The 18967-nt window shown below is 53.4% G+C and overlaps 2 protein-coding genes across 2 annotated transcripts; one reads left to right on the top strand and one right to left on the bottom strand.

The window, feature by feature from the left end:
- Window positions 1-7109: 7109 nt before the first annotated feature.
- COL26b_010873 (uncharacterized protein) lies at window positions 7110-13096 on the bottom strand (the record flags this gene model as incomplete). The annotated part of the gene is made up of 3 exons (XM_053183558.1): window positions 7110-9656; window positions 9704-10167; window positions 10213-13096. The coding sequence occupies 3 exons, from the start codon at window positions 13094-13096 to the stop codon at window positions 7110-7112; spliced, it is 5895 nt and encodes a 1964-aa protein (XP_053032491.1).
- A 636-nt stretch (window positions 13097-13732) lies between these two features.
- Window positions 13733-17929, top strand: COL26b_010872 (uncharacterized protein; the record flags this gene model as incomplete). The annotated part of the gene is made up of 5 exons (XM_053183557.1): window positions 13733-14128; window positions 14182-14208; window positions 14256-15247; window positions 15296-17036; window positions 17084-17929. The coding sequence occupies 5 exons, from the start codon at window positions 13733-13735 to the stop codon at window positions 17927-17929; spliced, it is 4002 nt and encodes a 1333-aa protein (XP_053032490.1).
- Window positions 17930-18967: the final 1038 nt, after the last annotated feature.

Below are 18967 nucleotides of genomic sequence, written 5' to 3'. Positions count from 1 at the left end.
AACTTGGAAGCATAGAGTATTAAAGTCATGCCCAGCTCTGGTTCTGATTAGCTCGCCGCTTTGAACTCCTGGGCAGAGCCCAGCTTTTAGCGACTCAAGCCATGACACCTCATAATTTGTTGAGGGCTAGGTTCAACGCGATTGCTGAACATTCTAAGCGAAGCTATGATATTTCTATTTTATATTTACTTTCGACCTGGAAGTCTTTTTCTTAGTGCCGACTCTCACTCACGTCCCAGCAGCTTTTACTCGCCTTGTATCTAGGAAGACTGGATAGCTGGTCATTTGAAATGGATCAGAAAAGAAGGCTTCGATGACTCTCAAGACACGTAGAGTCCTGACACTATGTCATCAGCATAAATATGCCTTGTTTCTGTTCCAGAGTCTGGCCAATGGCCAAGGAAATAGAAAGAGCCACCCAAGCCTTTAGAAACCAAGAGGCAAGAAATTCTAGCTGAGTTCTCAGATCGGAGGGTTTTGCTAATCAACTTCGAAAACGAAGCAGAACTTCACCAGAAACGCTGTTCGTCACCGGGGCTTATTCATACAGTCTTTACAGAAAGAATAAGTACACGACAAACCTGAAGAATTCGCAATGCGAATTCGGTCTGGTCGACTTCCTTTCGTCATGGAAACGGAGTGACCAACTTTTTAACCAACATCGGCATTGTTCAGACAGACCACAACACTCTTCATTCGCTGTCTCCTTTGACAGGCAAGCACCTTATGACACTGGTCTTTATATTAACTAGTATCTTAGCTAATCATCGTTGCCTGCCTTCATGAGACGTCTTTTCGGATACATAAGGGCTGTCTGAAGACTTCTAGATTTGTACCCCAAACAGATGTGCGCAGTCTTAGTGCTGATGCATGAGGTGCGACGTGGCAGCACTCTGCTGTATAGCGCTGTCGAGGCGAAGTCTCCAAGGTCGAGAATGGAAGTAGCAGTAATATTTTTTTTCTCTTCATGTTCTCTTCGCCCTTCCGTTTCTCTACATGGTGTCATTTCTCTTGAAGTATTCATTCGGATACGACTGCAGGAATTGGACCCAGGAGACTGGAGAGTCTGTTGTGCTGGCCAGCAATGCGACATTGCTGCCTCGCACGGAGATCTAGATGGCGACTGTCCTCAATCTTCCTTTTCCTGACTGCAACATTTCTAGGCGCGTACAAGGAAGGACTTCTACTCATTAGGTTGCAGAATTCTGATAGAAGTCGTGATGTCTCTTTTCATAGGAGATACAGACCTTTACACAGCATTGCATATTTCGGACAATAAGAAGTGGTCTCACCGATCTCATCTTCATAATTCGCAGTCGCACGTCTACTCATCACATCAGACACGTTCTGGGCCCCATAAAATCGCGTTAAATAGGAGTTGCGTGGCAGGACTTTGGATACTCCATGATTTGGCATGGCTTTGCTCCAAATGGTACGGCGGCATTACGTCCCCAGAGAAGGGAAATGTCGCATCTGGTTTTCACTAAATTATCTTCATCCTGACCGAGATTGGCCCTCAATGTTGTCGTAAACTCATCCTTCATGGGGATTGTCCGCAACACTCGAGGGTGAATAACCGGCCTCATTGGTCACCAAGAAGAAATGTCAACAATGACATATATCTTTCGATAAGTTAGGGGTTGACCAAGCTCGAACTATCGTTCGAGTCCATGTTTTGCTTCATTCTCCGCTCATACATAAAGCAAAAACAATTAGATTCCTTATGAGAAACTCGATATTAATTGTTGATGGCGAGAGAATATGCGATGTGGATGTACACGATGTTCATCATGATAGACCTCTTGATCTCATTCTCGGGCCTCAACGCTGGACATCCCACATGATTGCCTCCATCTGTCAGGTAACCAACCCTTTGGACTCGGAGTCCAGAGGGGTGGTCTCTATCATGCCAAATTCGTTGCATGAGGTCAACAAGAGGCATCATCGTGCTCGCCTGGAGGGTTATAATTCACGGATTACGTTGGTCGCAAAGGTGTTATGTCTCGGACGACCACATTCTACCCTGGCACACATTCGAGTTCTTTCCATTCATAAATGTCTTATTACGGTGTCAAAATCTAGCATAATCCATTTACTGGACCGATGACAGACACAAGGGTTGTGTCAAAGATATAGAGGTTGGCTTTCCGGGTTCCAACGCACAACCTGTGCAAATATCACGGCAACCTGAGGCCGATGTCCAGGTCATTTCACAGCGACTATTAATTTTGTGATTCCCCGGCGCTAAGAACTTCTTCTGACTCCTCGTCCGCCACTTCTCGTCCGCAACTTCTCGCCTGTCCTCCATCTTTACAGTACCCACATTCCACCATTCGACTCTCAACCGTAACGATGTCCAGTTCAAACACTTCCCAAACGGTCGATGAGCCATCTACGGCCAGAACCTCACCCACAACCAACACCTTAGACGAGGGCATTATTTCGCAACTGGAATCCTTTTCCATCACGCCGGAGTTGCGCGCAGAGCTCGCCCTCAGAAAGCAGGCACCACCACGCTCGACCAGACAAACACAGAGCGAGTCAGCCATTGCAGTCGACAAGTCCGAAACACACATCTGCGATGAGAAATATTCGACAAAGGATAAGTGCCACGTTCAGCATAAGAATCCACGGGCGCGGCACTGCGCCGAAGGGACGTCGACGAGCATCGAAACTCCTAACGCAGATGGCTTCATTTTCCCCAGGCAGTGTCCGACTTTGGGAGAAGAAACGCCTGCGCCGCAGATGCCCTCAGAGCTATACTGCTCTTTCTGCAGAACCATGCATCCTACATCTCAGTTCTCGGAGCCCGAGCAACAGAAAGCGCACGGCGAGAGGATGTGCATCAACATCACCGGGACATTGAGGCTCTGTCCTCACCTGACGATGTCGATGATGGATATCTGGCAGTACTTCGAGAGTTGTTGCGAAGACTACGCCGACAGCGACTGCGAGTGCGATCTAACTATCACTGAGGCGTGTCATTTCTGTTTTCCCGGCTTGTCAGAGCTCGACAAGGCCGAAAAGAAGACAAGAAAGCCCACCTATACCTTTCATCTTTGCGAGAAAGAAGGGTTCGACGGCATTGGAAAGTTCGACATCGAGTGGACCTTGCCTGTCGCGGCGATGCATCAAGGTGACAAGAATGGGGTCTCGGTGGATACCATGAGAGAAAAGCTACAAGAATTCGACAGGACGCGTGAGCACATGATTTGCTCACATTTCGAGTGGGAGGACATCTTGAGAGCACTGATGTTTGCCAGTCAAGATGTCAATGGTAAGGCGTATCCCGCGGGGGAGTGTGAAGGCTGTCCTACGGAGTACTTTGCTGAGAAGCACGACGATACTGTCTTCTTGCGCAGAGAAACGTGGGGTGTCCTGAGGAGAGAGGACGAAGAGACGCCGGTGCTTGATGGTTGCAGTGGTCTGGTTGATCAACTTGAGCTTTGTGATTGCAGAGCCTGCTGGAGGCCATCAGATGAAGATTGATCTCAACCTCCAACCTGAAAGCTCCTGCAAGCCTCTGGATCGGTTTTCGAATGATTGCAGGCATGGACGTAGGTTTTGGGACGCGGCAGCCTGTGATGGCCAGTAGGTTCTGGTCAGCTAAAGGCAGGCAACTCAGTTGCCATAGCAATAGCGAGGTATGCAAGCGGAATTATCATTCATAGCGAAAACAATATGAAGACTTCAGTCAACATCAGAAATGGCTCTGCAGAAAGGATAGTGATGTATGAAATGCATAGAATGCCACCAGGTCGGGTCTTCGGCTCGTTTCCCAATCGGGGATGTTAATGTTCGATGTGGAACCTGTATCTCCGACTAGTGTGCTCGGGATCATGGTATGATGTGTTGGAGAGCAAAAAAGAAGCAAGGAGAACAAACAATAACGTTCGAAGACCATGGTCGAAGTGCTGGGTGTGGTCTCGGCACTGATTGCCATCGTGACGGCCGCATACCAAACTAGCCAACCGCTTTACAGTACTATCCCGAGTGGTCGTGTCGAGCTCCAACTGGGATATTGTCAACAGTGGGTGATAATGAGCAGAAGCGCCTGGCATCATCCGCCGTCCTTCAGTTATGACTGGGCATCTGTAGTCTCAGAAGCCGTGAGGTGAGCATCTATCCGAGTTCGTGGACCGACTCAACGTCAGTATATAAAGTGATCATCCCAACTTACCGTCAAGTAAAGAGCCTAAACCAATGAAGTGCTCATCCTTAGTGCGTACTGCATTCTGAGCTCCGAGAACGTGTAACTAGTCCACGCGGCCTACTGCGGGGTACTTTCTGAACTTAGGCATTGGCAAAATTATTATTCTTGGGCAATCAAAAAAGTGTGTCCACGTCTCTGTTATTCATCTTTCCTAGTGAGTCAAGACTGAATATACTGACGCCGGCAAAGCAGGTGTTAGGGGCTTGAGACTGACTTGATCTGGTGTGAAGACACTCAGACTTGTAACCCAGCCATAGATGAGATGGTGGATGTCACTTGCAGGTATATCTACGATCATAAAATTCTTTTCGTCTTTCTGCGGCGTCGAGCTAACCAGAAAAAGTCGTAAAGCTCTGTTATAGTCGTGTTCAGGTAGGGGCGATCACGCCCATTAAGTCGTAGTTATTTTCATCGGATGCCCTGGATTCACTCTACGGCACGCGTCCGCTCAACACTCATCGTCTTATATTTAAAGCTGGAAAGTGTGTTAGCTCGAAAACGGCCTGCAATCGCGGTGGGAGTCCCGGCGAGGGTCGCTTGATCCAAATAAATGACTAGAGGCATCTACAGCTGGAAGTCCCGAAATGATTACCTGCTTGTCAACGCTTTTACGCCGTTCCCTGCTTCTATCTCGACGGTATTTCGTTCGGAACAACTCGGAACTCGTGTAGTATGGGGGCAGCTGGAGGAGACCGGTCATGACAAACAAGCATACAACCAGCTCTTCACATCTCGGCACGACAATGATGATGCTCGGATGCTGTTAGGATACGAATGAGTATGAGATCATTGTTTGCTAAGTATGTCTCTCTGTGAACCAACAAAGCTTTTATAGAAGGTGTCTTAGTCACTTGAAAATGGCGTGGAGAGCTGGACGCCAAAATATCTAATAAGCGCCGTCACTGATTTGAAAAAGTACCAAACAGCAAATATGATGGTAGCAAGAGAGTATGAAACATCAGTCAAACAATGCATGTCAAGTGACCAGAGCTGAGCAGTCTACTCAGATCGCTCCACAAGTGTGGGTTGCCACTCTGCCGCCCTCGTTCGTCGTCTTCGTTCCATAATACCGAGACCAACTACCCATAGCTCGTCTGCGATCAGCTGCTTTACGTCTGTCCTAGTTCTTGATCGAACACACAGCGCCTGGGATCTTCTTAATATCATCGGCTGCCAAGCAAAGGTATATTGGACGAGAAATCGATTGCGTCTTTACAATCTTCCCCTGGAAGCCTTGTCAACACATTTATAGCAGAAACATCCACGCTTGATGATCGAGCATCTTCATCCGTCCGACACATGTGCTTATTGGGAATATAGTTGTCCTATGCAGGAGCTACCTCAGAAGTATAAAATATCTCGTGCATCTAGAACACGGCTTCCTTCTCTGGAACAATTTTTGGGTTTATCGAGGTCCTCTAATATACCTTATCTCAATAGCAAATTGCCGCGGACACAATACTTGATCACAGTACTTGATTATGTCTACTGTCTCGCGAGTCTGAACACCATCCCATCGTTCACTCTACTCACCACCGCCGGCGTATGCTTTTGAATAAGTAGTAAACGGGTCGAACGGATGCTAACTTAACTCATGTCGTAAGCGCAACCTCACTTACGTACGGGAATGTACTGAGAACGCGCTAGTGTCAAAGTACCAAACTATCTCAGTAGTGTCATTGGTGCTCTAAACGACCTTGTTGAGGAAGTTTCATAGCCCACCCTATAAGAGGGTCCACAGTAGATAAATCCAGTAAGAGCACTTCGGCCGGTGCTTCGTCCAGTAAGAAGATCGCAGTACGTAGCTCTAAACGACCTTTCTCTCACAGAAGACGGTTTTGAAGACCTTCTATAAAACAGCCTCCGCCGATTTCTCAGCATCCAAGTGCTTGCTTGCCACATGCTCCGAGATATAAAAGGGCTACATACTACGCGGTCTCTTCTCTCCTTTCAGCCACACCGCCAATATCTGCTCTGCAAGTCTGACCATCTGGTTCGGCGCTAACATGCCATGGGGGTTTTGGTCCCCTTGATTACCTTCCGTGCCTTTCACCAGGGCTCGTAGGACCATCCCTCACCTTTCAACAACACCCACTGCTCTGTACTGGAGTCATTGTATACGTATGGAATAGCGAACCACATAAAAGTATCTCTCACTTCCACGAGTCCGCCAATAGTAACGCACACCAGACTTGCCCAGCATCCCATTGAATCCCGCCAACTCGGCCAATTTATTGATTGTCGTGGTATCCTTTGCGGTGATTGGTGTTGCAAGAGATCTTGAGCAGGCGTCAAGCCCGTTTATACCACAGCAGTATCACCCGGCATGGTGCCATTGCAACTGTCTTCACGCTACCCCGAGGCTCGGCCCATCCCTTCAAGTCACCTTCGCTCCACCTGAGGGACGAATATAAAGCCTTAATACAACTCGTCCAGATACACTTACGAACGGCCAGGAATGGGTACCTCAGAAGAATGTTTGCTCTCGAAGTTGGAAGAAACAATGTCCACAAGGCAGCGAGCTGAACACTCCCGGAATTCCCCAAACATACCTTACCATCCTCACCAGATGCGCGTCTTATTTCCCTGCTCTTCATCGCTCCACATCATTGTAGTATTCCACATGCCATTGGTAGTCGTAGCCCTCTATTTAATGATCGCGGTTCAGGGTTGGCTGTCACTATGCGTAGTCATTGGTGGTCGGCTCTTACGCTTACGACTCGGAGAAGAACAGAACAATTGGCGGGGTCTAGCATATCATTCAACCGGCCTCATTAATATACCAACCTGGTGACGACTACACACAAAGTACAAGCGCCGTGAGAGATAAATCGCACTTATCATGAAGCCATCTCGGCATTTCATTAACCATATCTCATTACTCTAATAACACACCTCACCTCAAACTCTGCTGCATGCTCTCCTCTTCCCGCCCAGCAAGGAACACTCGTCCTTTGAGTTCCTCAACAACGCTATCTCTCATCCACCACTCCAAATCCTTCTCATCCGCAACCTTGGCCTTCTCCTTGGCACCAATCTGTGCTCGGCGATCAGCCCACTCGAACAGCATCTTCAACCCGCACAGACGCTCCCTGCTGGTCCCATCCATGCTCCTCTCCAACACGAGACGTGCGTCGACTGAGGATCCGGAGCTCTCGCCCGCCGCGCCCTCCGTGCTTGCGCTGCGGTCCAGTACGGTGGCACGTTCGGCGTAGGTCAGATCGCGAAGGGCATCGAGGTCGAAGAGCCATTCGAGTGGATCGCGCTTGCCGTTGTCCGTGACGTCGACCAAAGCATCTCTGCCCAGGGCACGAAGAGTAGACGAGAAAGGAGCCTCTTGGGCCGGACGACGACGCAGGTACAGGCTTTGGTTCTGTCTGAACGCATCGACGAGGGCTAGGTTTTTCTCGAAATCGATCTCGAGGTCCCAGAAGGCCGGGCCAGCGTTGGTTCGGATGCTTGCGATTTCGGACAGGGGAGGCAGAAGGCAGGGCGTTTGCCTGACAACGGCGGCGTCGGAATCTTCAGGGTCGCCTTTCTGTCGCTTGCGGCGGATCGAGATGGATGAAGAGATAGGCTGGCCCGTTGCCACGTCCTTGGCGACCAGGCAGCGATTGTCAGTGGCCAGGACCCAGAAGTGGCGGAAGGCTTGGAGGTGGGAGCGGTTGTCCTGGACCGAGGTTGGGAAGACGGGGTAGAACGAGATTAAGAGGGACGCAATAGCCATATTGCTTGTGCCAAATGTTGCTGTGCCGCAACCAAGGAAAAGAGATCCGATAGCAAGATGGGCAGCTAGGTGAGAGCCATACGGAGTGTCGGGGTCGTCTCGGCCGTGGAGGAGGCGGAGGCGGCGGAGGACGACAAGATCACCGGTTCCCGCCATGACGATTGCTGCGGAGAGAGCAAGGACATCCTGGCACATGCGCGCGTTGGAGCGTGCAAGTTCTTCGTCGTATACGGGGGTTTCCTGCGAGCGACCGGTGCCAGGGATGCGGGAAATGCGGATAAAGTTGTCGAGGTAGTGGATGAGGAGGTCTCGGACCTTTGTCGACGCGCTGCCTGCATAACGCAGCGCGACGGAGAAGCAGAGGCCAGTAAGAATGCTGAAGAAGGGCAGGTCGGTGCTCTTCAGCTTAGAGATGCCTGTCAACTTGTGACGGACGCGGAATGGTTTGGGTAAGCTGCCCAGTATCCAGTCGAATGTGGGCTCAATCTTGCTCCACAAAATGAGGTTCTTGGCGACTGTGCGCAGAAGGAGGATGTCGGGGCGGATATAATCGAACTGAACGATAGAGTCTGGTACATCAATCTTGCGAGCGACGATGTGGTCCTCGGACTTCATGAATATCAATGTCAATGCCATCACTGCGCCAGCGGCTGCTCGATCAAGCACGTGAACCATTTCGACCTTCTTCGTTGCTGTCGCAATATTGATCAGACTTTCAGTGAGCCTCATGTCGTGCAGGCCCCTCAGGTCGTTGCCCTTGCCGAGATTAATGAGTCCCAATGCGAAGCCAGCAGAAAGCCGATAGCATTCGCTTCGCAAGGGCTCATCCTCATCTTCTTCGTCAACGTGCTCGATCTCGGACATCATGATCTCGCTCATGCGTCTGTGCTGACTGTTGCAGTATAGGAGACCTATTCCCATAATGCCCGTAGTCTGCGTGAGTGCCGATAGGTTAAGCTCCGCAGCCCCGCGAGGCAACATGCGCGTAACATGCACCGACAACAAACGGGTAATGAGAGAATCCATGGTGCCTATGTAGGATGCGGCGAGACCGAGAAGAAGACCAACGGAGGTCATGGTATGTTTTGGAGTGAGATACTTGAAGGCAACCCATTTCGCAATGCCCTTCAGGTGGCCGTTCAGTCCCAAGGCCAACAAGAAGCCCGCATGACGGTTACTAAGGTCTTGGCCTGGCTTGTTGTATAAGATCCATGAGGTGTCAATGCCTTTGGCCTGTGGTGAAATGGCCAGACCGGCTGCAACTCCTTGGTGGAAAAAGCCCCAGCAGACCTTCTCTTCAGTGAACATCGACTTGTCTACACCAACAGTAACGTTGGTAGGGCGGACAATGCAGTTGAGGTTGAAGCCCCCAACGTGGGTCTTTTGGGTGAGCAGCGGGTATCGCAGGCTGTAGTACAGCAGAGCGCGGCCTGCCGGGATGGCCAGGGTGCCGGTGGCGATCCTCGAAACGAGCTCCTTCTGTTTTTCCAGGTACTCGCTCTCAGACCAGTTGGGCCTGGTTTCAAGACGGACGACACGGGCTCTGTGTGTCGACAGGAGCTCCTGTGCTTCATTGAGACGGCGGTCTTCTTTGAAGAGGGCTCGAATGACTGCTTGGCGTTCGGTGCCCTCTCCTTCATCGAAGCCGGTGTTGTTGTACTCCTCGACGCTCTGGCAAATAGTTCGGTAATCCCAAGACGCGGTATGAGTGGGCGTCTATGACTGGTTAGATCATGCACGCTGAAAGGGCATGCAAAACTCACAAGAATGCTGGCACTGCTTTTGTCTAGCTTCTTGCTAGGTGCCAAAATCATACTGACATCCCCGCGATTGACGAGTTCAAGTAGGTCTTTGGGCCATGAAGGCGGCGGCCGAGCCTGACATCTAGCGATCGAATCTTTCAGAGGCGTAAGAACAGCTTCTGGGAGAGTCTCCAGCACTCGGCTGTCTATGCCGGCCGAGTGCATGGCTTCGACAATGCCAACGGAGTTGGTCTTTGGGGTTAGTTTCTCGAAAAGACGCTTGAACATGAGTGTTCTGGGGGTTATTGATGCCCATCTGTAGTCCTTAAGCGAGTCTTGCTCTGGCTTGGAGGTCTGTGAGTGATAAAGGTTGGCTAAGGTGAGGAAAGGATGATATTGGCCTATGGAGAAGCAAGTCTGGATCCAGTGGAAGATGTCGAAGTCGACGCCTGACGGCTGCGTAAGGGGGACTTCAAGGTGAAGCTCTGCTATGGGTTAGCGTGTTCTCTCATGATTGAATATGGACCAACCTGTGTCGTAGCGAGGCTCCAATTCCTCCTGAATGCCCAGCTCGTACATGTCCACGAAATCTTGCCACCCAAGCCATCGCGCAATCTGTCCCATGACCACTCTCAACTGGGTTGTTCCTGGAGACGCGTATTCTGGGGTCATGATCTCTAGCTTCTGCTCCTCAAGCAAGAGATGAAGCGCGACGAAGATGTTCCAGGCAGCATTGCCGCGGTTCTCGGCACTCCGTTGCATTCCCGTAGGAAGGTAACCGTTTGCGCCAACGGCCTTTTCTCCCAACGTGGAGGACAGATAGCCTCTGGCATACTGGATATGGGTAGACATAAACTTGGACTCCCTTAGACTAGGGTTGGGTGTCTCCAGATCGTCGTCGAATTCCTCATCAAGGGTCCACGCCCAGCCGCCAGTCTGCTGCCAGCTCGGACATCCCAGAGCGTTCGGTGTCTCATGGAGCTGTAGCGTGTTCCAGTCCTCGAGGCTCTGTATTGACCCAAAAGAGCCTGAATGCTGCCGGCGCTTGCTTCTTGATGATTTCGTCGGGGACGGGTGCTTCGAGTCGGATTTGCCAAGGGCAAGATAAATGGCTAGCAGCTGGATAACGAGTGCAGACCATTCAGCATCGGCGACGTCAAAGTCCTCGCCTCTTAGCCATATCATGACGTGCCACCAGCCAGGGAACATCTTCTCGGCATGAGATGCTGGGAGAATGCTGCGACAAGCATCCAACACCTTGCGTACTAGCGGATTGTGGGGTTGAAGCTGAATCTGGATTTGATGATGTCTATCTTCGCCGTCGACCATATCAACGATGCCTTTGGCTTTGGAATACCGAAGGCCACCGACATTACCGTTAGCAACCTCGATGACTTCCGATTTGCGATGGCGGACATCTCGGTCCACCACGCGGCCACGATAGTGAAGACTTCTCACGTTCTCCAAGGACATGAGGGGCAGGTTGATTGGGGTGATCTGACTCCATGGTGCTTGTATACTGAGCTCTCGACGACCCTCGTGTCCTTCTGACAGAATGAGGATGACGGAGATGTCTCCATCAGTCACTTTGCAAGAGTCCACCACATGATGTGCTCGTCGGAGAGCGCCGCACGACAGCCGAACAGGATCTTCAGACGAGGTGGCACTTTTTCCGGGCTTTGGAGGCACCAGGAATCGCGGCCCTCGCTGCAAGTCAATCGTCAGAAGCTGCAGTCTCTTGTCGAGCGAGTCCTGGATCCCAATTAACAGTTCCCCACGAAGAGGGTCGTCGACTGCAAACTGCGGCGCGGTCAAGATGAAAACCTTGCAATGGCCACGTGCAGGCTGCTTGGACAATGAGTACCGCACGTTGGTGTTGTCCAGGGAGATGGTCTGAATCTTGGTGAACATGACCTCTTCAGTCAGCCCATCAAAGACGTGATCATCAAGTCCCATGTTGTGGAAACCCTCAAAGTCGCCACCGGCTCGAAGCTCCTCCAACACGCCGTCGATCGGGGCCTCCAACAGACTCCCCAAACTAGGGTGGATGGTCTGATTGTGGTTGAAGGAACCGTAGCCACCACTAAGTCTAGGTCCTTGACTACCCTTGGATCCCCCGAGCGCCGGCTGGTCAGCAAAGACGGATCGATCTTGGGAGGCAGAGAGATCGGCGCGGGCCAGCATGGAGCTAACGCGGCGAGACTGCCGTCTGGTTGCACCCGTCTCCTTCTCCAGATCCAGCGAAGACACCAAGTCGAGCGGCTTTTCGACCTTTTCGAGCTTCTCCACCTTTTCGCTCTTTCTTGAGCGTTTGCCGGGCAAAGGAGCGCCGAAGCTTTCACGGAAGTTGGTCTGGACCGGGGTTGACGCGCCGCTGGCAAAGTTGGGCTGCATGGAACTACGACGACGCTCGGCTCGACTCTTGTCCTTCTTAAGGCGGCCGATGAACGGGTCTTGGTTCTTGATGTATGCTAACCTCCACACGGCATACGTGCTGGCTTCGCGGTTGATGGTGACAGCAAGAATGAGCGGTTCCGTGGTCTTCGTCTTGGGGGCCCCTGGGTGTTTGATCTCTTCGATGTGCAAAATCTCCTCCGCGGGGTCGAGAAAATAGGGCGACTTGGGCGTGCTCTTCTTCCTCGTCTCCCGAGTGCCAGCTTCAGGTCGTGTGACGACGAGTCCTAGGTCTTGCAAGGGGTCCATCAGAGAAACCAGCCGCGGCCAGTGGGAATCTGGCTGGTCCAGCAACGGCTCCCACATATTTCCCAACGTAAACCCCAGCCTTAGAGGTAAAGACTTGGGCTTGTTCAGGCCGTCGACGGAGAAGGCGGTATGGTGTGAGCTTCGAGGGGAGGTGACGGTGATCTGCGAGGAGACGAAGGAGTTTGGCGGCACTTTCGGGAACTTGAGAGACGCGGGGGCTGTGTTGTCGCTTCGTTGTTTTCGCTGTATGATGACTCCCTGAGGAGCGGCGCAGGCGGTCTCGACTTCGAACGGCATGTGGACGACATGGCTGGTACCGGAGAGAAAGTAGACATGGGCCTGTGTGCGGAGGAAAACGACTAGTGCTCGAGACAGGCGACGGGGGCCGTCTTTGCTGTCGGTCGATGGGGTCTGCTTCGCATTCTTCTTCCTGCTGTAGTCGGAGGTGGGAAAGGAGGCAAGCAATGCCTGCGTGATGGGTTCTTTATCGAGGGCGAAATTGTATGACTTGCGGAAGACGCCACCACGGCTCCAAACAACGCAGTCCTTGGTCACCAGAAGTTCGTCCTCGACCTCGCCTCCATCATCGTACTCGTCGTGGTCTGGGTCGGTGGTGACTTCCCAGGTGTATGTCGTCGGCGGGGCATCTTCATGGATGGTGTGTTGGAGGCCGCTTGGCTGATGCAGCCCCAGAGACTTGACCGACGCCATTGGGCTCCCTCATGCGCGCGGGAAGCGGAGAAGACTGGCTTGTCAGAGTGTCTCGGTGTGTGCGGTGTATGTTGAGTGTCGACTCGCCATCCCAGCAGCGGGCTGCCGTCGTGGTCGAGGTTATGTTGTTTGGGCGGATGACGGCACCTATGTTGATTCGGTTTTTGGAGTCGCGCTTTTGGCAGCCAGACGCGAGAGCTGTGCTCCCGCTGCAGCGCTCAACAGCCAGGTCCAGTCCACTAAATTTTGGGTTGGACAGTGGGGGAGGGGCATCTCACCCTGCGACTGTGATTGGAGCGCTGCCGCTTTTGGCTCCGCTGTGTACAACGACAGACGCTCGGAGCACATTTTCCTCAGCAGCTCCCTCCAGCTCTCGGTACGTACCGAACACACGCCTCGTGACGTAGCGGGACCGGCGCATTGCACCTGGTCTGGTTGGTACCTTTAGCTCACCGAACTTGCAGCTTAGCTTCGGTAGCTTAGGTTGCTCCCGTCTGCTCTCTCCTTTGCTCCAGCCTACCTTCTCATCCACCGAACCGACCTCCCTCATTCAACCTCGCCCGCGAGACGACAGCGCTGCCCAATCGATCGTCGGCTAGCCATGCGATTGTCCATGCCGACGGCATCATTGGCACAATGACGGACGCTTCACCAGAGCCAGCCCCAGTCGAGGCCCAAACGAAGCCCGTCGTCGAGGACTCCGGCTCCGAATCCGACCGCGATATCTCCAGCCCGTCTCCCGAACCACCGAGTGCGGCGCAGAAGGGCAAGGCGCCGGACGTCCCAGAGGCGACCACGCCTGCAGATGTAGCGGGGCAAAAGGCGGAGAAGAAGGCCGAGGTCCACGATGCAGAAGATGATGACGATGAAGGCGAGGACGAGGACGAAGATGAGGATGATGATGATGACGACGATGATGATGATGAAGACGAAGAGCCGAGGCTCAAATACGCCAGATTGACCCAGCATCTGGCCCCCATCTATCGTAATGGCGACGCGACCAGCGCATTCCTCGTAGCCGGAGACAAGATGGTATGCACCTGTGCACGCCTTACACTTCATGCTAGCTGACAATGTCCGCGTAGATTATTGGAACGCATAATGGCGTTATCGTAGGTGTTTCTTCTCCATCCTCATGACGTTTGCTTACAAGGTCTAGCACGTAATTCAATTGCCCATGTTCCAGTCCCTTCGAGTTTACAAGACCTTCTCCGCCTCCGTCACGAGCATTTCGATATCACCGAATCCTCCACCGCTCCCAACGGCCCGTGCAGAAGCTGTCCAGAGACTTGCTCAAGAAGCCGCCGAAAGTGTTGCCAGGAGGCCCTCGACGCAGCAATCGGGGTCGCCAGCAGCTTCTCGTAGACCAAGGGAGCCGACGCCCATCCCGAACACGCCCTCCAACAATATCCATGTTGCGACGTCGTCCATGGACGGAAATGTCTGCGTGTTTTCCCTGACCGATCCCAAGGACACCCAGCTGCGCAACTTTGCCCGGCCCGTTCAAGGGGTGGCCCTCTCCCCTGACTTCAAGAACGATCGGACATACCTCTCAGGTGGTTTGGCTGGCCAGCTTATCCTGACGGTTGGAGGATCACCTGGACGGAGTACATCCACCACCGTGGGTACCGCTGCGGCCACAGCGTCTGGATGGCTTGGCAGTATGGGGTTGGGTGCGAACACTGGCAAGGATACTATTCTGCATTCCGGCGAAGGCACCATCAGCGCGATCAAGTGGTCTCTATCGGGCAAATATGTCGTGTGGCTGAACGAACATGGAGTCAAGATCATGCGCTCAAAGCTCCATCTGGATAGCGGAGACTCTGAGGATGCGTGGAAGCGTATTGGGCATATTGACCGCCCGCAGACCGACGAGTGGGAAGCAATGGCGAGCGCGTGGAAAGGCCGTGCCGAGTGGATTGACGAACAGGCCGTCGAAACGGATGAGACCGAAGTCGTCCAGACTGACGTCGTCGGCACTCCTACAACCGAGAGTTCGAAGCCCCTGGCCACCTCGCATTATAAGAAAATCGAAAGGCTTGTTGTAGGATGGGGAGGTACGATATGGATTATCCATGTGCACCCCGGCAGCCCTGCGACGGGTAAACGTGGGAGTGAAAAGACGATTGGTCGTGCCGAGATCGCCAAACAGTGAGTGCATTATGGTGCTCCTCAAGGATTTTGGCTAACATGACGCAGCCTCCGTATGGATTGCGTCATTTCTGGAATTTCGTTATATACCCAAAATCTCCTCCTTGTTTTAGCATATGTTCTACCAGACGACGACGAAGATAGCGATGACGAAACCCAGCTGGCGAAGGGCCACAAATCAAAGCCTTCCACGACTTCGACAAGCAGCGAGCCTTCCGGGGGTAGAAGGCGTCGGCAAAACCATCTGCCGCCGGAGCTCAGGCTGATCGATCTCACATCGCAAGCTGAAGTCGATAAAGATGGCCTCAGCGTGAGTCGATACGAGAGTCTCACGTCCGGCGACTACCACTTGGGTGTGCTTCCAGCTCAAAATGCCGCCTCGGCCGTGTCTGCATCAAAAGGAGCCCTCGACACCATTGCTGGTATTGGTTCGGACATGTGGAATGCCGCCACCAACCCGAGGGCCTTATTCAGTTCTGGCGCAAGTATCAAGAGCAAAAACAGCGGAGATGATGTGTCCAGCACTCAGGTCCCGAGCATGGCCGCAGGACCCCGCAGACCTGCTCAGCAAACAGTTCACCCGAATCTGATCAAGCCCGGGGTCAAGGTCTTCATCCACAGTCCGTTTGACTTCATCCTGGCCACAAAACGCGATCTTGGGGACCATCTCGGGTGGCTGCTCGAGCACCAAGAATACCAGAAGGCATGGGAGCTTCTTGATGAGCACCCGGAGATTATGGCGGCACCCCCTGAGAACCTGCATGAGCTAGTCCCGACGACGCCGGATAGGAAATCGGCGAGCCAGGATGAATTACTGGACGATGGATCATCGGTCATGGGGTCAGTGGGTTGGGCTAAGAATCCAAACTCTTCCGCTCAGAAGGAAAAGCGACGGATCGGCGAGCTTTGGATACGGGAGCTTATCGAAGCTGGCAACTGGTCCGAAGCCGGTCGCGTCTGCGGCAAGGTCCTTGGATCATCCGAGAGGTGGGAGAAATGGGTCTGGACATTTGCCGGTGCCGACAAGTTTGACGAAATTACCAACTACATCCCGTCCGAGCCCATGTACCCGCCGATTCCACGCACCATCTACGAAGTCATTCTGAATCACTACATTCAGGCAGACAAGCTACGATTTAGAGAATTGCTGGATCGATGGTCGACGGACCTCTTTGACATCAAGATTGTCACCACAGCGTTGGAAAACCAGCTCAAATATCGCGATGTCCGCGAGGACAGTATTGAGGGCGGCGAGAGGGGTCGTGACTGGAAGATTGTCGTGGAATCATTGGCACGCTTGCACGAAGCAAATGGCCGATTCCGAGAGTCGCTGAAATGCTACATCAAGCTTCAAGACGCCGACTCTGCGTTCCGGCTCATTCGCGACAACCATCTTGCGGAGGCCGTTGCAGATGACATTCCCAGCTTCATCGGCTTGCGGGTACCACAAAACCGAGAGCTTATGCGAGAACCCGACTTTGAGGCGGCCACGGCTGAAGCGATAACACTGCTTGTCGACGAAGCTCAGCACGGTCTGGTCAAGCCTTCAGTGGTTGTGTCGCAGCTCCTCGAGAAGGACCTGAAGCTGTATCTCTTCTTCTACCTGCGTGGCCTGTACAAGGGCGAAGGCATCGAGGAGCATTCGGGCGAGAACCGCGACAGGATTCTGATGGACAGCCAGTCGCTCGTTGACGAGTTTGCGGACTTGACCGTTCAGCTGTTTGCCAAGTACGACCAGTCCTTGCTGATGAGCTTCTTGCGGTCGTCGACTTCATACACATTTGAAAAGGTAAGCAAGATGCCCTCTGCTCTCCTGTTTAATACTAACAACCGTAGGCGGTACAAGAGTGCGAGAAGTACAAGTACGATGATGAACTGGTGCACCTCTACTCCAAGACGGGCCAGATGAAGCGTGCGCTCTACCTCATCATTGATCGGCTCAAAGACGTCAAGAAGGCCATCGACTTTGCCAAACAGCAGGATGACCCGGACCTGTGGGAGGACCTTTTGGACTATAGCATGGACAAGCCGAGCTTCATCCGCGGTCTCCTTGAGGAAGTCGGCACGGCTATCAACCCCATCAAGCTTGTCCGACGCATTCCGGAAGGACTCGAGATTGAAGGTCTTCGTGAAGGCCTGAAGCACATTATGAAGGAGCACGAAATCCAGCACAGTATTAGCTCCGGCGTGGCCAAGGTGCTGCGCAGCGAAGTTGCCGCCGCCCAGAACGAACTGCGGCAAGGTCAGCGCAAGGGGATCAAATTTGAAGTCGTCATTCAGTCCACGCAGCATGTCGACGTCCAAGTCCGCGACGTCGTTCCCGCGCCAGTCAGCGCCGAGGACGTCCAAGAGAACTTCCTCCAGACAAAGACGGAGCAGCCGGGCCACACGCACGAGGCGCCGAAACCAGGTCACTGCGCGCAATGCCGCGAGTCTTTCACAGAGTACGAGATGGAGACGCTCGTTGGCTTCGCATGCGGCCACGTCTTCCACCTCTCGCACCTCCTCGAGGTACTCTACCCAGGCAGGAAGCTGGACAATGACTACGGACTCAGCAGCGAGGAATCGATCCGCAGTGGATACAGGGTGGGAAGCAAGGTCACGCACGCGCGGTTGTTGAAGGATCGTATTAGAGAGGGGTGTCCTGTCTGCACGCACCGGAGCGCAGACGTGCCCGCGTAGGCTAAGGATGTTGTAATTATAGCGCGCTGAAAGCATATGGCGGGATAGCCTGTCCATTTCAAGTCTTTGATCCTACCTACCGTACATCGTGATTGTCCTACCATCATCTGCGCATCTCTTAAGTAGGTGACAAATGTGGGCCGTGCACGGGCCGCAGCGGCAGATCAGCGCCTCGGCCCCCGATTCGCCCCTCCCCCACGCGCCGCGCCGCGCCTGAACGACATGCCATCCCATCCCGCCTCCTCTCCGCTCCGGAGAACGTCGCGGCGAGAACCCCATGCATTCCGCGACGTTCGGCAAGGGAAAACGGTATGGAATCCTGGGGTATCTCCCGGAGCAGGGCTCAAAGGAGGCCGAGCTGTAACCCTCCCCCCCATCCCACCCCTTCTTTCCTCGATCGTCACTAACAGTCGCCAGATACGCCCTAAACGCAAGCACCTCCCCGCTCCTCCTCCTGCCCCCCGAGATCCGCAATAAAATCTACGCCCTCCTCCTCGCGCACCGGCGCATCCACGTCCTGCACGCCCCGCGCGCCCATCCGCCCAAGTTCCACTGCCTCACGCTCCGCGCGTCCGCGAACCCGTGGGCGCATAAGCGGCGGCATGTGCTGTCGAGGGGGATGACGCTGTTGGCGGGCGTGTGTAGACAGCTATACCGCGAGACGGACCTCATACCGTACAGAGAGTGCGTGTGGAGCTGGGGGAGTGTGGCGGTTATGGAGCGGTTTCTGGTTGCGGAGCGGAGGCTGGGGTGGGTGCAGCGACGGGTGTTGAGGGAGGTTTGTGTGAAGGGGCGGGGAGGGGCGTGGAACAGGTGTAGAGGCGTGTTGGGCGGGTTGGAGGTTGTGTGGTTTTGGGAGGGGGAGGGTTGGGGGGTTGAGGTTGTTGAGAGGAGGGGGACGGAGGGGGAGGGGAGGCCGAATTGAGATGTGACGCCTGAATGAAGATGAAGAATATACGACGTGTACGAGAAGGTTGAACGGTATGACTACAACGGACCGCTCGATATGATGTTGATGTAAAAAGGGGACACGCTGAG

This window comes from Colletotrichum chrysophilum (genome assembly GCF_026319265.1).
Source record: "Colletotrichum chrysophilum strain AFK26 chromosome Unknown scaffold_123, whole genome shotgun sequence".
NCBI classification, from domain to species: domain Eukaryota; kingdom Fungi; phylum Ascomycota; class Sordariomycetes; order Glomerellales; family Glomerellaceae; genus Colletotrichum; species Colletotrichum chrysophilum.
The sequence above is the reverse complement of the archived record's forward strand: the minus strand, read 5'-3'. Positions and strand labels throughout refer to the sequence as shown.